Source organism: Squalius cephalus, assembly GCF_949319135.1.
Source record: "Squalius cephalus genome assembly, chromosome: 15".
In the NCBI taxonomy this organism is placed as follows: domain Eukaryota; kingdom Metazoa; phylum Chordata; class Actinopteri; order Cypriniformes; family Leuciscidae; genus Squalius; species Squalius cephalus.
Window position 1 is genome coordinate 26,621,003 of NC_137136.1, and position 14,401 is coordinate 26,635,403.

A 14,401-nucleotide genomic window follows, 5' to 3' on the forward strand; every position below is an offset into this window, starting at 1 on the left:
ATCATGAAATTTATTTATAATACGCTGGACCAGCGTGGTTTGGAAAATGGATGGCTGATTTGATTCAGCTGCGGCACCATCTCCTGGCGAGACGCTCAGCACGTGACTCTCACAGTGCATTATGGGTATTCTCTAGCCGTTGAGTGTACATTGAATGTGCACTTGTTATTGTGGTGCATTGTGGGATTGAATGAGTGCACTCAATAATATCCACTATGGTTTCGGACATCACAACAAATGGCCGTCCCTTAAAAAAGTGCCCTATTTAAGGGTATAAGGGGGTGATTTCGGACACAGCCTGTAATCTTTGAGTGGCCGTGGTGGTGGAGCCTTGTGAAACCGTGACAAAATTGCTATATAAATAAACGTGATGTGACTACTAGAGTGCTGAATTGCAGATCTCATGCAAACGTTGCTATGACGATCAGATGCTTTTCTTATCCTTTATTTAAAAAATGCTTGCTGTTTTCTCAATTTTGTTGTGTGATTATTTTGTTATTAAGCAAATATTTACATATTCATCTAAATGCCTCTCTCAAAATTTGCTATATTAGCTCACTGGATGTCTTCAAATTATACCTTAGCACATTTTTGTGAAATTTCATGTCAAAGGCAGGTAATGTGAAATTCATCTGGGACTGATATAATTGGGTTACGGTGGACTTTTTTGAAAATAAAAAAAACTAAGATTACCACATTAAAGTTTTCAATTCAATTTCGATTTCCCCACTAGGCATAAAGTGTAAATGAGTTTAATTAGATCAAACAGGGACGGTCTGGAGGGTCATTATGAAAGCTTATGATAGCTTGACTCTGTGCTACAAGCAAAAGAAGGTTAATTGCCCAATAGGTCTGGTACATTTCCCCTAATCAACCATAATGAACTCATAAAAATCATTTTAAAAACCTGATCATTTTATTAGCATCTACATAAAAGCCATATACATTAATTTGAGCTGTGACAAATGCATCATTATCCCTTTTTCCACTAATTAATGTGCTATACGATGAATCTAGGATCTACTGCAATAATATCAACAGCAGAAAACGTTGCAGCTGAGACCACTGAGCTGTGGAGAGCACAATTCATCACCCACAGCCTGAGAGGATATTCTAAAGAGGTTAATCCAGAGAAGTCCAGGGAGGCAATGTTTGACCTCTTGCAGAGCACATAGTCTGATGGAAGACAGCCAATACACCAGCAGTGGCCTTTAAACTTCACAGAGACAGCAGTGGGCTTCAGTCACACCATCTGCCTTTGTGGCCCTGTTTAAACTGGGAGCTGAAAACCAACATCACAGAAGCGTCCCGGTTTCCATTCAGTAGCAACTGGGCTGAGAGTAGGAGAACGTAAAGGTTTGCAGTATTTCAAAGAGGACCCACGGAGAACATAATGTCAAACATATGGACAAAGTAGTGAAAGTCTAGGTGACAAATCAATTTTAAAAACATTGTGTCCCTAATAGGTGTGATATGATAAAATACCAACTGATAAAATAATAGTCTCTGAACCTCCTATGATGTATCATGCAAACTTAATGTTTATTTAATCTACATAAACATTTTTGCAAATGTCTTCATATATTTGAAAGTACATTATATGTTTATTGTTGGAAGCTTGTAAATGTTGTTTAATATGGCTTCTTTTGTAAAGTGAATCAGGAGAATCCCAGTAAGCAATAGCTGTCATTTCACCATCCAGGTTAACTATAGACCCGATATAATAGTCCGCTATTAGTTACCCACTTCTAGCCAAAATAACCTTGAATTTAGTTACATGTTGTTGTTGTTTTGCCAAAATGACTTGTGAGATCAGTCAACAGTGATTACAAGGTGTTTGGTTTCATTTCTTTGACATGTTGTTATCTAATTAATGAGTCTATCCTTGGGCTATGGTTAGACGTCTATTAAATTTTCACTGACAGCCCAAATTTTGCCTTGTTTTAGCCTAGATGTCAGGGCTGTGTTTGGACGGCTATTAGACATCTTTTAATCGCAAAATTGCTTGCTGGGATGTTGATGGAATTTTCCTCTTGACAGTTCCTAGTTGGCCATGTTATTTTGAGGATGATGAAAAATGTTCAAACGGGTTCCAATAAACAAAAGGTTCTTTAATAAAGCAATCTTAAAGGTGCAGTAAGCGATTTCTGAGAAACACTGTTGAAAGTGGATCGTACCAAGCGCCACAACACACTTGTAGCCAATCAGCAGTAAGGGTGTACTCATTAGGGGGAGGTGCCTGTGTTGCATAGCATGTTCGTGAGTTTGAGGGCGGAGCTATAAAGGTAGGGGTGCAATCCTTTTGGGTAGGGGCGTCTTTGTTTTGGTGATTTGAAATATCAACATTATTTCTCAGAAATCAATTACTGCACCTTTAAGTTATCCATAAGGGCGAAAGGCTTTGTAACAGCGTGTATGGCATAAACAAATGAGCGTACATTTACACGTTCACATGATCAATATTAGACACTAACTGAATGTATAAGAGGAACTTACATGAACAAGGTAATAGAACTCAAATGACAACAGGTGATGATGATTTAATCAAAAACCAGGGAGACAAACAAGGGGTGGGAAACTGTAACAAATGAAAACAGGTAACTAAGAGAAACAAATGCAAAGTTCATGAAAACGAAACTAAAACATGCAGTTTGTGACATTACAACACAATCTCATGGCAATTCGTATATATTTTACGAGGTGGCTAATTCATACAAATTCGTAATTCGTTTTTGTAAGATTTGTCTAGCCGTGAGATCAGGTTGGACATTAGAACGTGGTGCAATCCTCTAGCCTGGATGCAAGACAAACCTAGCCCCGCCCACAACATTTGAGGTCGGGAAGTTCGGTCTGGACTTGATCCGTTGTGGAGCAACTATGCTCGAACCAGAGCTGTTCGGACCAATCAAATTGTCAGGGCGGGCTTTATACGATGATGGACAGATGATCAACAGTAATGTAATCATCCACGTCACCAAAGAGCGCTTGGGTTGAATTTGTTTACAACAAAGATGGCTGCCACTGGAGAATTGAGATGTGTAGATTCCGCCATCGCATCTGTTATAGAAGATATCGACAGTGCATTAATTTTAAAAGAGGAACAGAGAACCGTGATCAAGGCATTTGTCGATCAGAAAAATTAATGAAGAACATACGTCACTTACTCCGTTGCTCTGATTGGTTGTAGGTCTATCCAATTGAGTGCAGAGGCATTTTCTTTCCTGGTTCGGTTGAAGCACGCCCCATAATCACAGCCCAATGGAGCAGTATCAGACTCATATTCTGACTAGAATTTGAGTATGACGACGTCAACCTAGCAAGCCTCTGAAAGTAGTCCTAAAATAAATGCTTAAATAAAGGATTGTTTTTTAGTTTTTTTTAATGTCACGTGGGGGATGGAAACCTAGATGGTCTAATTTTCTAGTGAATTTAGAGATCAAGGTGGTCTGGACTGATTTTATTTCAAAAGTTTGTTTGGAGTTTTTTCAGGGGCGGCGCTAGGGCTGGGCTAAGGGGGCTTAAGCCCAGAATGTTTTTAGTAAAGTCCCGAATATTTTGTTACCTTGTCTTTCTCATAGAGCAAAACAATTAATCAGAAAAACAAATGTGAATAAGATTACAGCTGCCGTGATTACCTAATCATGGAAAGTGCATACAGTTTTATTTATATTTTTCCCTTTGCATTAAAGGTAGGCTACTTAAAATGTGCTTTTGCAGTGTTGAGCATTGAAGCCAATCACAGACATGTCTGTTGAACACATCGGCCAATCAGAGGCATTTAAATGAGTCGCTGTGCTTAAGATGTGTTTTGCGCGAGCTCACCGAGTTCTACACTTTTCGCAAACCTGTCATTATTATTGGAATTATATTATTATATGCAAATAAGAGATTCACTGCTATGCATGTGATATTATTGATGCTGCTCTGATGCACTCCATTACACACTGCTCTGTTTGTTGTTAGGATGACTAAAAGTTCAGCAGTCTAGCACATCAATGTCAAAATGATTAAAGAAGGCGGGGCTTACCGTTCACAGAAGGATGTTAACAGTGAACGAATGCCTGGAAAAATGTAAGTAGATAAACATTTAATATTTGACAACTCTTTTACAATAGAAATGTTCAACTACTGACAGTATCCGGTGACGCAAATTATTCAACTTATTATTATTATTATTTTAATTTAGCCTTTTTGAATTGAGAATATGCTATAATTTCCTTGATTCATGTAGAGAGAATGTATGCATACTTAAAAATAAAATATTATTTGCAAATACTTTAAATTATTTCACTAATACAATAAGCCTTTCTTTTTCTTTATTCCCTTAAATCACCTTTATAATTAATTCATTCCTTTAAATAAAAATACTCAATTTTAGATTGGGCTAAAGCCCCAAATATCCACTGACCTTATAACCGCCCCTGTGTATAAGTATACATATATGAAAGAGATTGCTGTAATATGAGTAGAAATTAAAATATGTTAAACTTCCCGCCCAAAAAAAAATATATATGTAAAAGTAAGATGTGGAATTACTTTTAGTAAATGCATAATTTAATTTATATTGAATGTAAGGGTTTCTCAATTCTCAGTAATTCAGTCATTCTTCGTGCAGTTACATAAAAAAAAGAAGACATTACAAAAGAAGCCATAATTAAACTTAACATTTACAAGCTCCCATGCAATGTACAATATACACACATACTGTACTTTCAAAAATATAAAGACATTTGCAAAAATGTGCATGTAGATTAAATAAACATTAAGTTTAAGTGATACGTCAAGGAGGTTGAGGGACTATTATTTTTACACTAATCTAATCTAGTTCTGTCATTCTCTCAGCAAACTAACACATAACACAAAGGATTTCTGGTATTATCAGTATTAGTTCACTGCTAAATTCCCCAATGTTAAGTCTATCAGCATTCAGTGGTTTGCCAAAGAAAATATGGAATATCTCAGTTTTTGAGACTGTTTGGCAGGTCTTTCAACTTCAGCCATAGCCAGCTGATAAATCATGATTTAAGAACTGAGAGAAAAACTGATACTGAACCTGCTGACGCTTCTCAAACTCCAGTTTGATGGGGGATTTTATACAGTTGCAAGTGTCTTGATATGTCTGCTTTAGCGCCAGTTCCATCAGGTGTTTATGGTATGCTCCTGCCAGGTTCCCACATATGAAAATTATGATATTTGCCAGGATCTAGAGAAATAAAAAATAAATAAAAATGAACAATAGTGGATATTCTGTAAATAGGATGATACCACAAAAAAAAAAGGAAAAAAAAACTCTAAGCTATTTATGTATTTGTCTGTCTGTCTGTCTATCTATTTTTCTATTTTTGTCAAAGTTGAAATCACTGTGAATTACTACTGAAGTTCAGATTTCATTGCTTCCACTGATGTACACAAAATGCTCTTTGGAACATTTTCAAATAACATGGACCATCAGATTTTGACGTCTACAATAAATGTAATTAAAATTAATATAAATTATAATTTTTGAAATTGTTATGCTGATGATATAATTTGTATTTGAAAAAAAAAAAAAAATGCTATTTCATAATAACTGTGTCATTTTGAATAGTGAAGCAGGATTGTGTAAGGAATCAATTTCCAGTCCAGAAATATCTCATTGACACCAGCTTTGCAGCACTTCTCATACAAAACACAACGCTGCTTAAATTTTCCATTCCAGTTTCAAAAAGCTCTTGTAGAACGATTTTGGACAAGAGCTTTGCTAACCCAATCAAATGTTCAGCATGGAGAGCCCTCAACTTTTCCTACTGTTAGTGTTCACTGTTCACGCCTCTTTTTTCTCATTTCTCTTTCATACTTCCTCGTTCAATTACCACCCCAGTGGTAAAGTCCTTCGGTTTCTTCATCTTTTTCAATCTCACTATTCAACAGTCGGATGAGAACAGTGCATCAAAGGCTTAGCACCATGAAATATTTTTTTTAATTGCTCTTGGACATCCCTTTCATTTAAGTCACTATAGAAAGAGTCCTAAACTCATCTTGGCTGTCACACTTTGGATCATGAAAACTTCAAAAGGCATCAGCCACTGACATGGATGGAATAAAAGTAAAGAGTCAGCCACAGTCAGAAAACACAATGGTATGTGTATGAGTTGGACTCATGAAAACAAATGTGATTCTGAATTATTTGTTGCATGGTATTTCTTTGTTCTTTTCGTTTCGTTTTTTTTTTAAGAAAGAAAGTGTACTGTCTTTTGTGGGTTTAGGTGAGGGGAAATGTTTGTACTGTTAGTATTTTAGACAAAAATACATAATTTGTTTCAATAAGAATCCAATGAGGTCTCAGATAGATATGATAAAAGACACCAAAACACACATAAGAGAGAAAAAAAAAATCATTTATCTGGTTCTAAAAAACCTTTTTAAATATATTTCTGTATATGGACTTTTTTATGTTTTTCAAACATTAACTCTTTTCTGGTAAACTCTTTTCTGTGGCAAATTCATTTGAATAGAATCATTAACCATTAACATTACCTAAAAACATCTATTACTATGTTACATACATAACCGTTCAGCAAGGTGAAATACAGTGCTATGCATAAGTTTAGACACCCATGCTAAAGTTGACTAAAAAGAGGAATAAAAAATCATCTTTTGGAAATTGAACTTAGTGCCTTAATTAAAAAAAAATTAAGGACACCAATTTTCTTTGTGAATGAATAATGTATCGTAAATAAATAAATGTTCTTCCTTAAAATACAGGGTGCATAAGTTTGGACACCACTATGTTAAATTCCCATAGAGGCAGGCAGATTTTTATTTTTAAAGGCCAGCTACTTCATGGATCCAGGATACTATGCATCCTGATAAAGTTCCCTTGGCCTTTGGAATTAAAATAGCCCCACATCATCACATAGCCTTCACCATACCTTGAGATTGGCATGGAGTACTTTCCATAAGATCATCTCTCAATGCAAATCAAACCAGCTATTAGGCTAACTGAAATAAAACCATGCCAGTCTCTAGGTATGGTGAAGGCTATGTGATGATGTGGGGCTATTTTAATTCCAAAGGCCAAGGGAACTTTATCAGGATGCATAGTATCCTGGATCCATGAAGTAACTGGCCTTTAAAAATAAAAATTTGCCGACCTCTATGGGAATTTAACATAGGGGTGTCCAAACTTATGCACCCTGTATTTTAAGGAAGAATATTTATTTATTTACGATACATTATTCATTCACAAAGAAAATTGGTGTCCTTAAAGGTTGGATTTTTCCTATTTTTTTTAATTAAGGCATGAAGTTCAATTTCCAAAAGATGATTTTTTATTCCTCTTTTTAGTCAACTTTAGCATGGGTGTCTAAACTTATGCATAGCACTGTATATTAAGTAACACAAATGAATGCGCGACATTAAATCAACAAATATTTGTAAATTTATTCTTAACTTATGAAGATGAGGAAGATGAGGTAGATGAGGAAGATGATGTTGCCAGTACTATTCTGAGCACATCTGGTATGTTTAGAAATTTGAGAACTATATTGTGTCCCTTGACTCTAATGGTTAAGGGGAATATTAATGTGGACTTTTAATTGGTAATGTTTATATGAAAACGAAAAAAAAAAAAAAAAGTCGTAATCAAGGAAATTTAATTACTTTAAAAATTCAGACAAGTTATTCAAGCAGTGACAAACCATGGCCATTTAAGCAAAAATCATATTGGATATTTAACTGGTGAATTTCAAAGCTCTTGGAAATAGATTTAAGATTTTAACAGTGGCTGACTACAGCAAGGCTTTTCTTTTAAACACTCTTTTTAAAATGGTAAAACGAATTTGTAAGGAGTTTAATCATACAACACTTTGATGTCCAGATGTTATCTGCAAGCATGTGAGACGGCCAGTGAGCTGTAGTAAACAAACACTGTTATAATTTATTTGTAAAAGATGTACAACATTCATCTGCTGTCTATGAATAAATCATGGATGATTCACTGCTTTCAGAGAGGTGGTGAAGCTTCTTATTCTGACATGAGTGGGATTACATACAGAAAATATTCTGCTTTCTGACTGATGGATGGAGAATTAATCTATTTATATAAAAAGAGACAAAACTGTGTTTTGAGTGTAATGGAACCAATTATTTCAATTGATGATAAACTGTAAAGCTGATAACAAAAAAAAAAAAAAAAAAAAAACACACATTGGTAAGTCATTACTCACCATTAAAAATGTATTTTCACTGTCAGAAAGCATAACAGTTTTGTAAAACAAAGACAATACCAGACAAAGGAGAATGTAAACTCTGGGCAATATATTCATCAGCTAATTAACTAAAAGTAAACAGCTGTGTAATTAATCAAAAACCATGGTAACCAATAATGAGCAGGAACATATAGGAACAAAGGAAACAGACAGACAGGAAGACATGGTAGTGCAAACTAAAAGTCCATAGAACAGAACATAAACCTGACAATCACACATCTCATACATTTATTTAATAATAATAATTAAAAAAAAAAAAAACAATTAATTTATTTAAAATGGACACAATTAAATGTTCATGCTGATTTAAAAACATTATCCCCCAGTTTTACATACAAGCCTTAAGCCTAGTCCCAGACTAAAATGTATTTTTGAGCTGTTTTAACTGAAAGCAACTTGCATTGACACATCTTAAAATATGTCAGTTCCACTGTCTCAAGATGCACCCCAGTAATGTTTTATTTATTTTTTCTAGGGCATGTTTATAAAGGTTAGATGTCCAAATTGAACTGAGGAACCAGGCCAAAATTTACAATCAGCAGAAGGGAGGGAAATGTCTCAGGTTACCCATGTAACCATGGTTCCCTGAGAAGGGAACGAGATGCTGCGTCAATGATGACACTTTGGGGAATGTCTTCAGGGTGACTGCGTTTGAAGCACATGTGCAAGTCCAATTCTGATTGGTGCAACATCATCCCGTGACACGGGCCAGCATCACAGCTGTGGTCAGCCTTCTGATCAACTGAAGCAAGCCACTCCAAGGCATGCAAGAAGTATGGCAAAGAGATGCAGTCATGCAGCGTCTCGTTACCCTCTCAGGGAACAATGGTTACATGGGTAACCTGAGACGTTCCTTTTCTAGGGAACTTGCGCTGCTTCGATGACAACACTTTGGGGAACGATATTCCCACTTCGCCATGCTGACAAAAATGCCTATCCTTAGTGTGAAGCAATTAAGCCACAGCTCAGGACATGAGTGCTCGGGACCTTGGGGTGGCCAGAAGGTCCAGGCTATAAAACCTCACAAAAGTATGTGGGGAGGACCATTCATCACATATATCTTGAAAGGGATGCCCCCCACAATAAAGCTCTTGAAGATCCCATACCTTGTGTGGAATGTGCTCTAAGTGGCAGAGGTGAAGACAGCCAGCGCACTTCATAAGTCTTTGAGATAGCCTCGACAATCCACCTGCTTATAGTCTGCTTGGTAGCCAGGCAGCCCTTGTTAGAGGGCCCAAAGCATACAAAAAGCTGGTCAGATTTTCGCCACAAAGTTTTTGAAATCTCAAGAACCCTGACCGGTCAAAGTAACTGCAACTCCCCTCATCCAGCCGACACTTGAGGAGGATGAATGGCCTAAAGGACTACCGGCCGGACCACATTAGTGGGTACCTTAGGTACATAACCCGGTCTCGGGTAAAGAATCGCCTTCACTCTACCTGGGACAAACTCCAAACAGGAAGGAGCAACGGACAAGGCCTGTAGGTCTCCTACTCTATTGAGAGATAACGTTGCCAACAGAAATGCCATTTTTAAAGGCTAGACACTTATCCGATGCAGAGTCCAAAGGCATGAAGGGTGCCATGGATAACCTTTCTAGTACCACGGTTCGATCCCATGTAGGTATTCTAACCTGGGCCGTAGGCCTCATCCTCAGAGTACCACAGAGGAAACGAATAATCAGATTATGCCTTCCCAATGAGCTACCATCTAGCAGTGCATGGAATGCAGCCACTGCTGCCACATACACTTTAAGTGTAGAAGGGGTAAGCCCAGCCGAGAATCGGTCTTGAAGGAATCCCAGCACTGAAGCCACTGGGCAGTTAACTGAATCCAATTGGTGCTTTCTGCATCACAAAGTGAATGCTCTCCACTTCAAAGCATAAAGTTCCTCGTGGAAGGAGCCCTAGAATTTAGGATAGTCTTCTACTGAAATATCAAGCCCACGGCCTGTGTTAGGAGGTCCCTCCTGACGGGAATCTCCCACAGGAGGCCGTCTAGGAGGGCTACCAGGTCCGAAAACCATACTTGGGCCGGCCAGAGCGGCGCTCTCAGCAAAAATTTAACCCCGCCCTGGCAAACTCTTTCTAGAACTCCCAGGAGCATAGCAATCAGGGGAAATTAGTACAGCCAAAGCCTCTGCCAAGGCTGTACCATGGCATCCAGCCCCAGAGGAGCTGGCTGTGTGGGGGGAAAACCAGAGGGGACAATGTGAGTTATCTTGTGACACAAACAGGTCTACGTCCGCCTGGCCGAACTTCCTCCAAACTTCCTCCTGCCTTGACAGTGTGTCTGCTCCAACATTCAGGTGCCCAGTGATGTAATTGTCCTGAGAGAAAGCAGCTTGCCCTGGGAAAACAGGAGGATCTGATGCGCCATTGTACACAGAGGGCGCAATCTTAGACCCCCCTGGTGGTTTATATAAGAGACCACCGACGTATTGTCTGTTCAAACTAGAACATGATGGCCTCTGAGGTCTGGGAGAAAGTTCCTCAAGGCAAGCAGAACCACTCACATCTTTAGGCAATTTATGTGCCAGGAGAGATGGTGTTCTTTTCACAGACCCTCGGTCGAGCGGCCTTCCGGAGTTTCATTTTGCCATTTTTTCCATTAGCAACCATGTTGGAGAGAACTACTATTGCTGCCCAAATATGTCAGTGTCAAACCAAATGTGTCAATAAGCTCTTCGCTATTGGCGTCATGCGAATTTCCCGCTTGAGTTGAAATTGAAGCAAATATTGCGCTTTCGTGGCAATCACTTTGCCCAATTTGCATCAATTGCATCTATTTGCATCTTTGCACTGACTTTGTATGTAATTTACTCTACTCTTTTACTTTGTATCTACTCTTTTGGTGTGCACTCAATGTAACATTCATCATATTACATTGTAAACATTCTTATTACTTTTATATCATATTATGTTTATATTTTAGAGCAAAAAACAACGCATCATAGGACATTAAATGCTATGAAAGGTTGCCTATATTTTATATTTCAACATTTTACTTGATTTCACACAATTCAGTTTGCCGAGATAGAGTGAGAAAAGCCCAAATAGTAAAATGTGTACAGGTTTTGGTAAAAAAAAACAACACAATAACTAAGGTAAGAATGAATACTTATTCGTCCGAAATAATATCCTCTGCTGGATCAAGGATCATCACATAGCATTCTTCTTCTGAGGTAAATTTAAGTCTCATTCCTCACAAGCGTGTCTTCTTCCAAACTCGAAAAGAAGTAGAGTAACCTGACGAAGCTTGTTGGACGATTAACATATGAATAGCCTGTGCTGTGCGTAGAACCACAACACAGATAATGACCTCAGACGGTAAAGATTGTACCTCTCATTGGTTTTATAAGGATTACATAAACTGGGAATATTTGTTTTCATAGACATGTTTCTGATGTCTGTGTAACAAGTATTCGCTGAGTTTCAGTTCATTTTTGTGACGCTTTTCAGAAAGATGTTCACGGAGACTGAGACACCAGAAAGTGCACCCTGTTTCTTTATTTGACAAAAGCATTGACAAAAAACATTTGACAACAATGTTTTGTTGTTATTGTGAGTGCACATAAATAAAAGTAGACCCTAGCCATTACAGTTTCGAATGATGAACTACTATTATCTGTTTGACCAGAAATTACGGAATATTTTAAGTTCTTTCCGTTATCAGGAAAAAAGGCAATGAGCAATGTAAGCACTGAGACAGGTAATGATCCAAGTGAGAGAGAGAGAGTCTACTTGTAATGAAACTCATTACAGTTTTTCTCAGTAGAATGAGATGAGGGGAGAAAGGAGGAGAAAGTTTAAGAAAAGGAAGAGTAGAATTGGGAAAAGGAAAGGGTGAAAAGATGGGTAAAATGGAAGACTATTTAGTGGACAGACACTTTTTGTGTCTATAGCTGAATATGTTATAGTTTTGATGACAGCATTTACTTTTAATAAATGTATTACTAGAAAAACTGCAGTGCTTCATTATGCAGTGAATATTGAAATGTTTTGTGCTGTTTAAATTTTTTTGAGAGCAACTACATTCACTTGAAGAAATGTGTCAAATCGGTTGAGAAAAACTGTTAAAGGACTAATTTAGAAGCAGCTGCTACTGAAGGTCATGACTATTGAATTTTCATGACCTCACAGTATGATATAGGACTGTTTAATTTAATGTGGATGGTTTGTTAGTATTGCTGTTTCATTGCCATTCACTTCCCATAGTTTTGCTTGATGGTATGGCTTTCTAGGGATTGCATTTAGCTCCTGAATCTGACCCATAACACAAGCAGAAAAAAGGGATTGCTACTTCCTTTAAGCTTTCCTAATACCTTTTACAAAATCAATGAACAACTCTGAGGTCATACCTCAATTTTCACACCACACTAAAGCTGTGGCTTATAATCTTTTCTTTTGGAATCTATAAGCACACATGCCCAGATTGTGGTTAATCCTGAAAAGCACATGGATTTCTGCCTGAGGCTCATTAAGCACCTTCGCTCTCTGCCTCTCCACATATGTTTACTTAGACACATGCATTTTCAAAAAAAATCTTAAAATCAAGAGGACGAAAAACTTCCTGAAGGGAAAAGCGATGTGATTTTATGAGTATTTGTATGTATTTTGTATGGTTAAGTATGGTTCTACCACACGTACATTTACTTACGTTTCCATAGACACGGAAACAAACAATATGAACGTATTGACAGCACTAAAACTTAAATTATTAACTTATGAACAAATTCACAGAAGTACAAATGTGTACAAATTTATGAATTTTAAGATTGTGGCATTAATATTTTGTATTTTATTGTATTCAGTTGTAACAACATCTGCAACATCAAGTAGAGAGATAGTTTTTTCCAGTAGGCCAAATAAGATAAAAAATAAAAAATAATTGTTCTAAGTTGAACAGCCCAATGAGCTTTGAATGCTTCCCATCTAATACCAGCAGATGTTTCAGAATTGTTCATTTGAAAATACAGATAAATTTGTGTGTTCTAATATTCTATAAACTCTGGATCCCGAAGCCATCCTATCTGAAAGTGCCATCATTTAGGGGGATTCTTTATGAATTTTGAAGTTTTGTATGATAAGGATATAGCTGCATGGTCAGAGATGACTATGCTGTTATAATACTGTATACAATCTGTTATTTTGTTAAGCAATTGTGCAGATATTAGAAAATAATCAATATGTGAGAATACAAGAATAACATGAATATGATACTGCTGCTGGGTAAAGATCCCTCCAAACATCTGATAAATGAAGGTCTTTCAATTCCTCTATCTACTTCCTAGCTTTAGTATGTGTTTTATCAATCCCTGTGGAACGATCTTTAGTAGGATCTAGCACACAATTCATATTCCCTGCAATAATATAATATCCCGGCAAACTAGCAGTTAGTTAAATAAATGTAAAAAATCATTAAAAATTTAGGGTTGTCACCATTTGGACTATACATTAATTCAATTGATCTTTTCTGATATTTATATATATATTTATTTATTTATTTACATTGTAGCATAATATATCTTCCTAATGGATCTTTATTTACCTTCTTAACCTGTATTGGACTTATTATCAATTATTATTAGGGCTGTGAAAAGATTAATCGCGATTAATCGCATCCAAAATAAAAGTTTGTGTTTACATAATAAATGTGTGTGTACTGTGTATCATTATTTTGTATATATAAATACACACACATGCATGTATTTATTTAAGAAATATTTGCATGTATATACTGTATATATTTAAAATATAATTTATATTATATATAAATATAAATATTTGTATATATAAATAACACATTTTTCTTAAATATATACATGCAAGTGTGTGTATTTATATACATAAAATAATGATACACAGTACACACACATTTATTATGTAAACACAAGCTTTTATTTTGGATGCGATTAATCGCGATTAATCTTTTCACAGCCCTAATTATTATCTTATTATACTCCTCTTGTATTAGAAGTGTGACAAGGCAGCTAAAACTTGCCCTTGCCATCTCCTACGAATCCTAATTGTCTCAGTTTTTAACCATGTGGGTTGCCCGAAGAACAACGACTAGTGCCTGTATAGTTTAATCCTGTCCATGTCCTGCTTTATTTTTTGTTTACTATTACCTGGACCTCTACAACTCCAGGT

At 36.6% G+C, this 14,401-nt stretch overlaps 1 protein-coding gene across 1 annotated transcript in view; it reads right to left on the reverse strand.

Annotated features, from left to right (window-relative positions):
* Positions 1–14,401, reverse strand: part of adcy2a (adenylate cyclase 2a) — a 150,430-nt gene that overhangs the window by 42,838 nt on the left and 93,191 nt on the right. Inside the window, exon 4 of the mRNA XM_079895302.1 lies at positions 5,054–5,203. Within this exon, the coding sequence (XP_079751428.1) occupies positions 5,054–5,203 (150 nt within the window). The remainder of the gene's footprint in view (positions 1–5,053; positions 5,204–14,401) is intronic.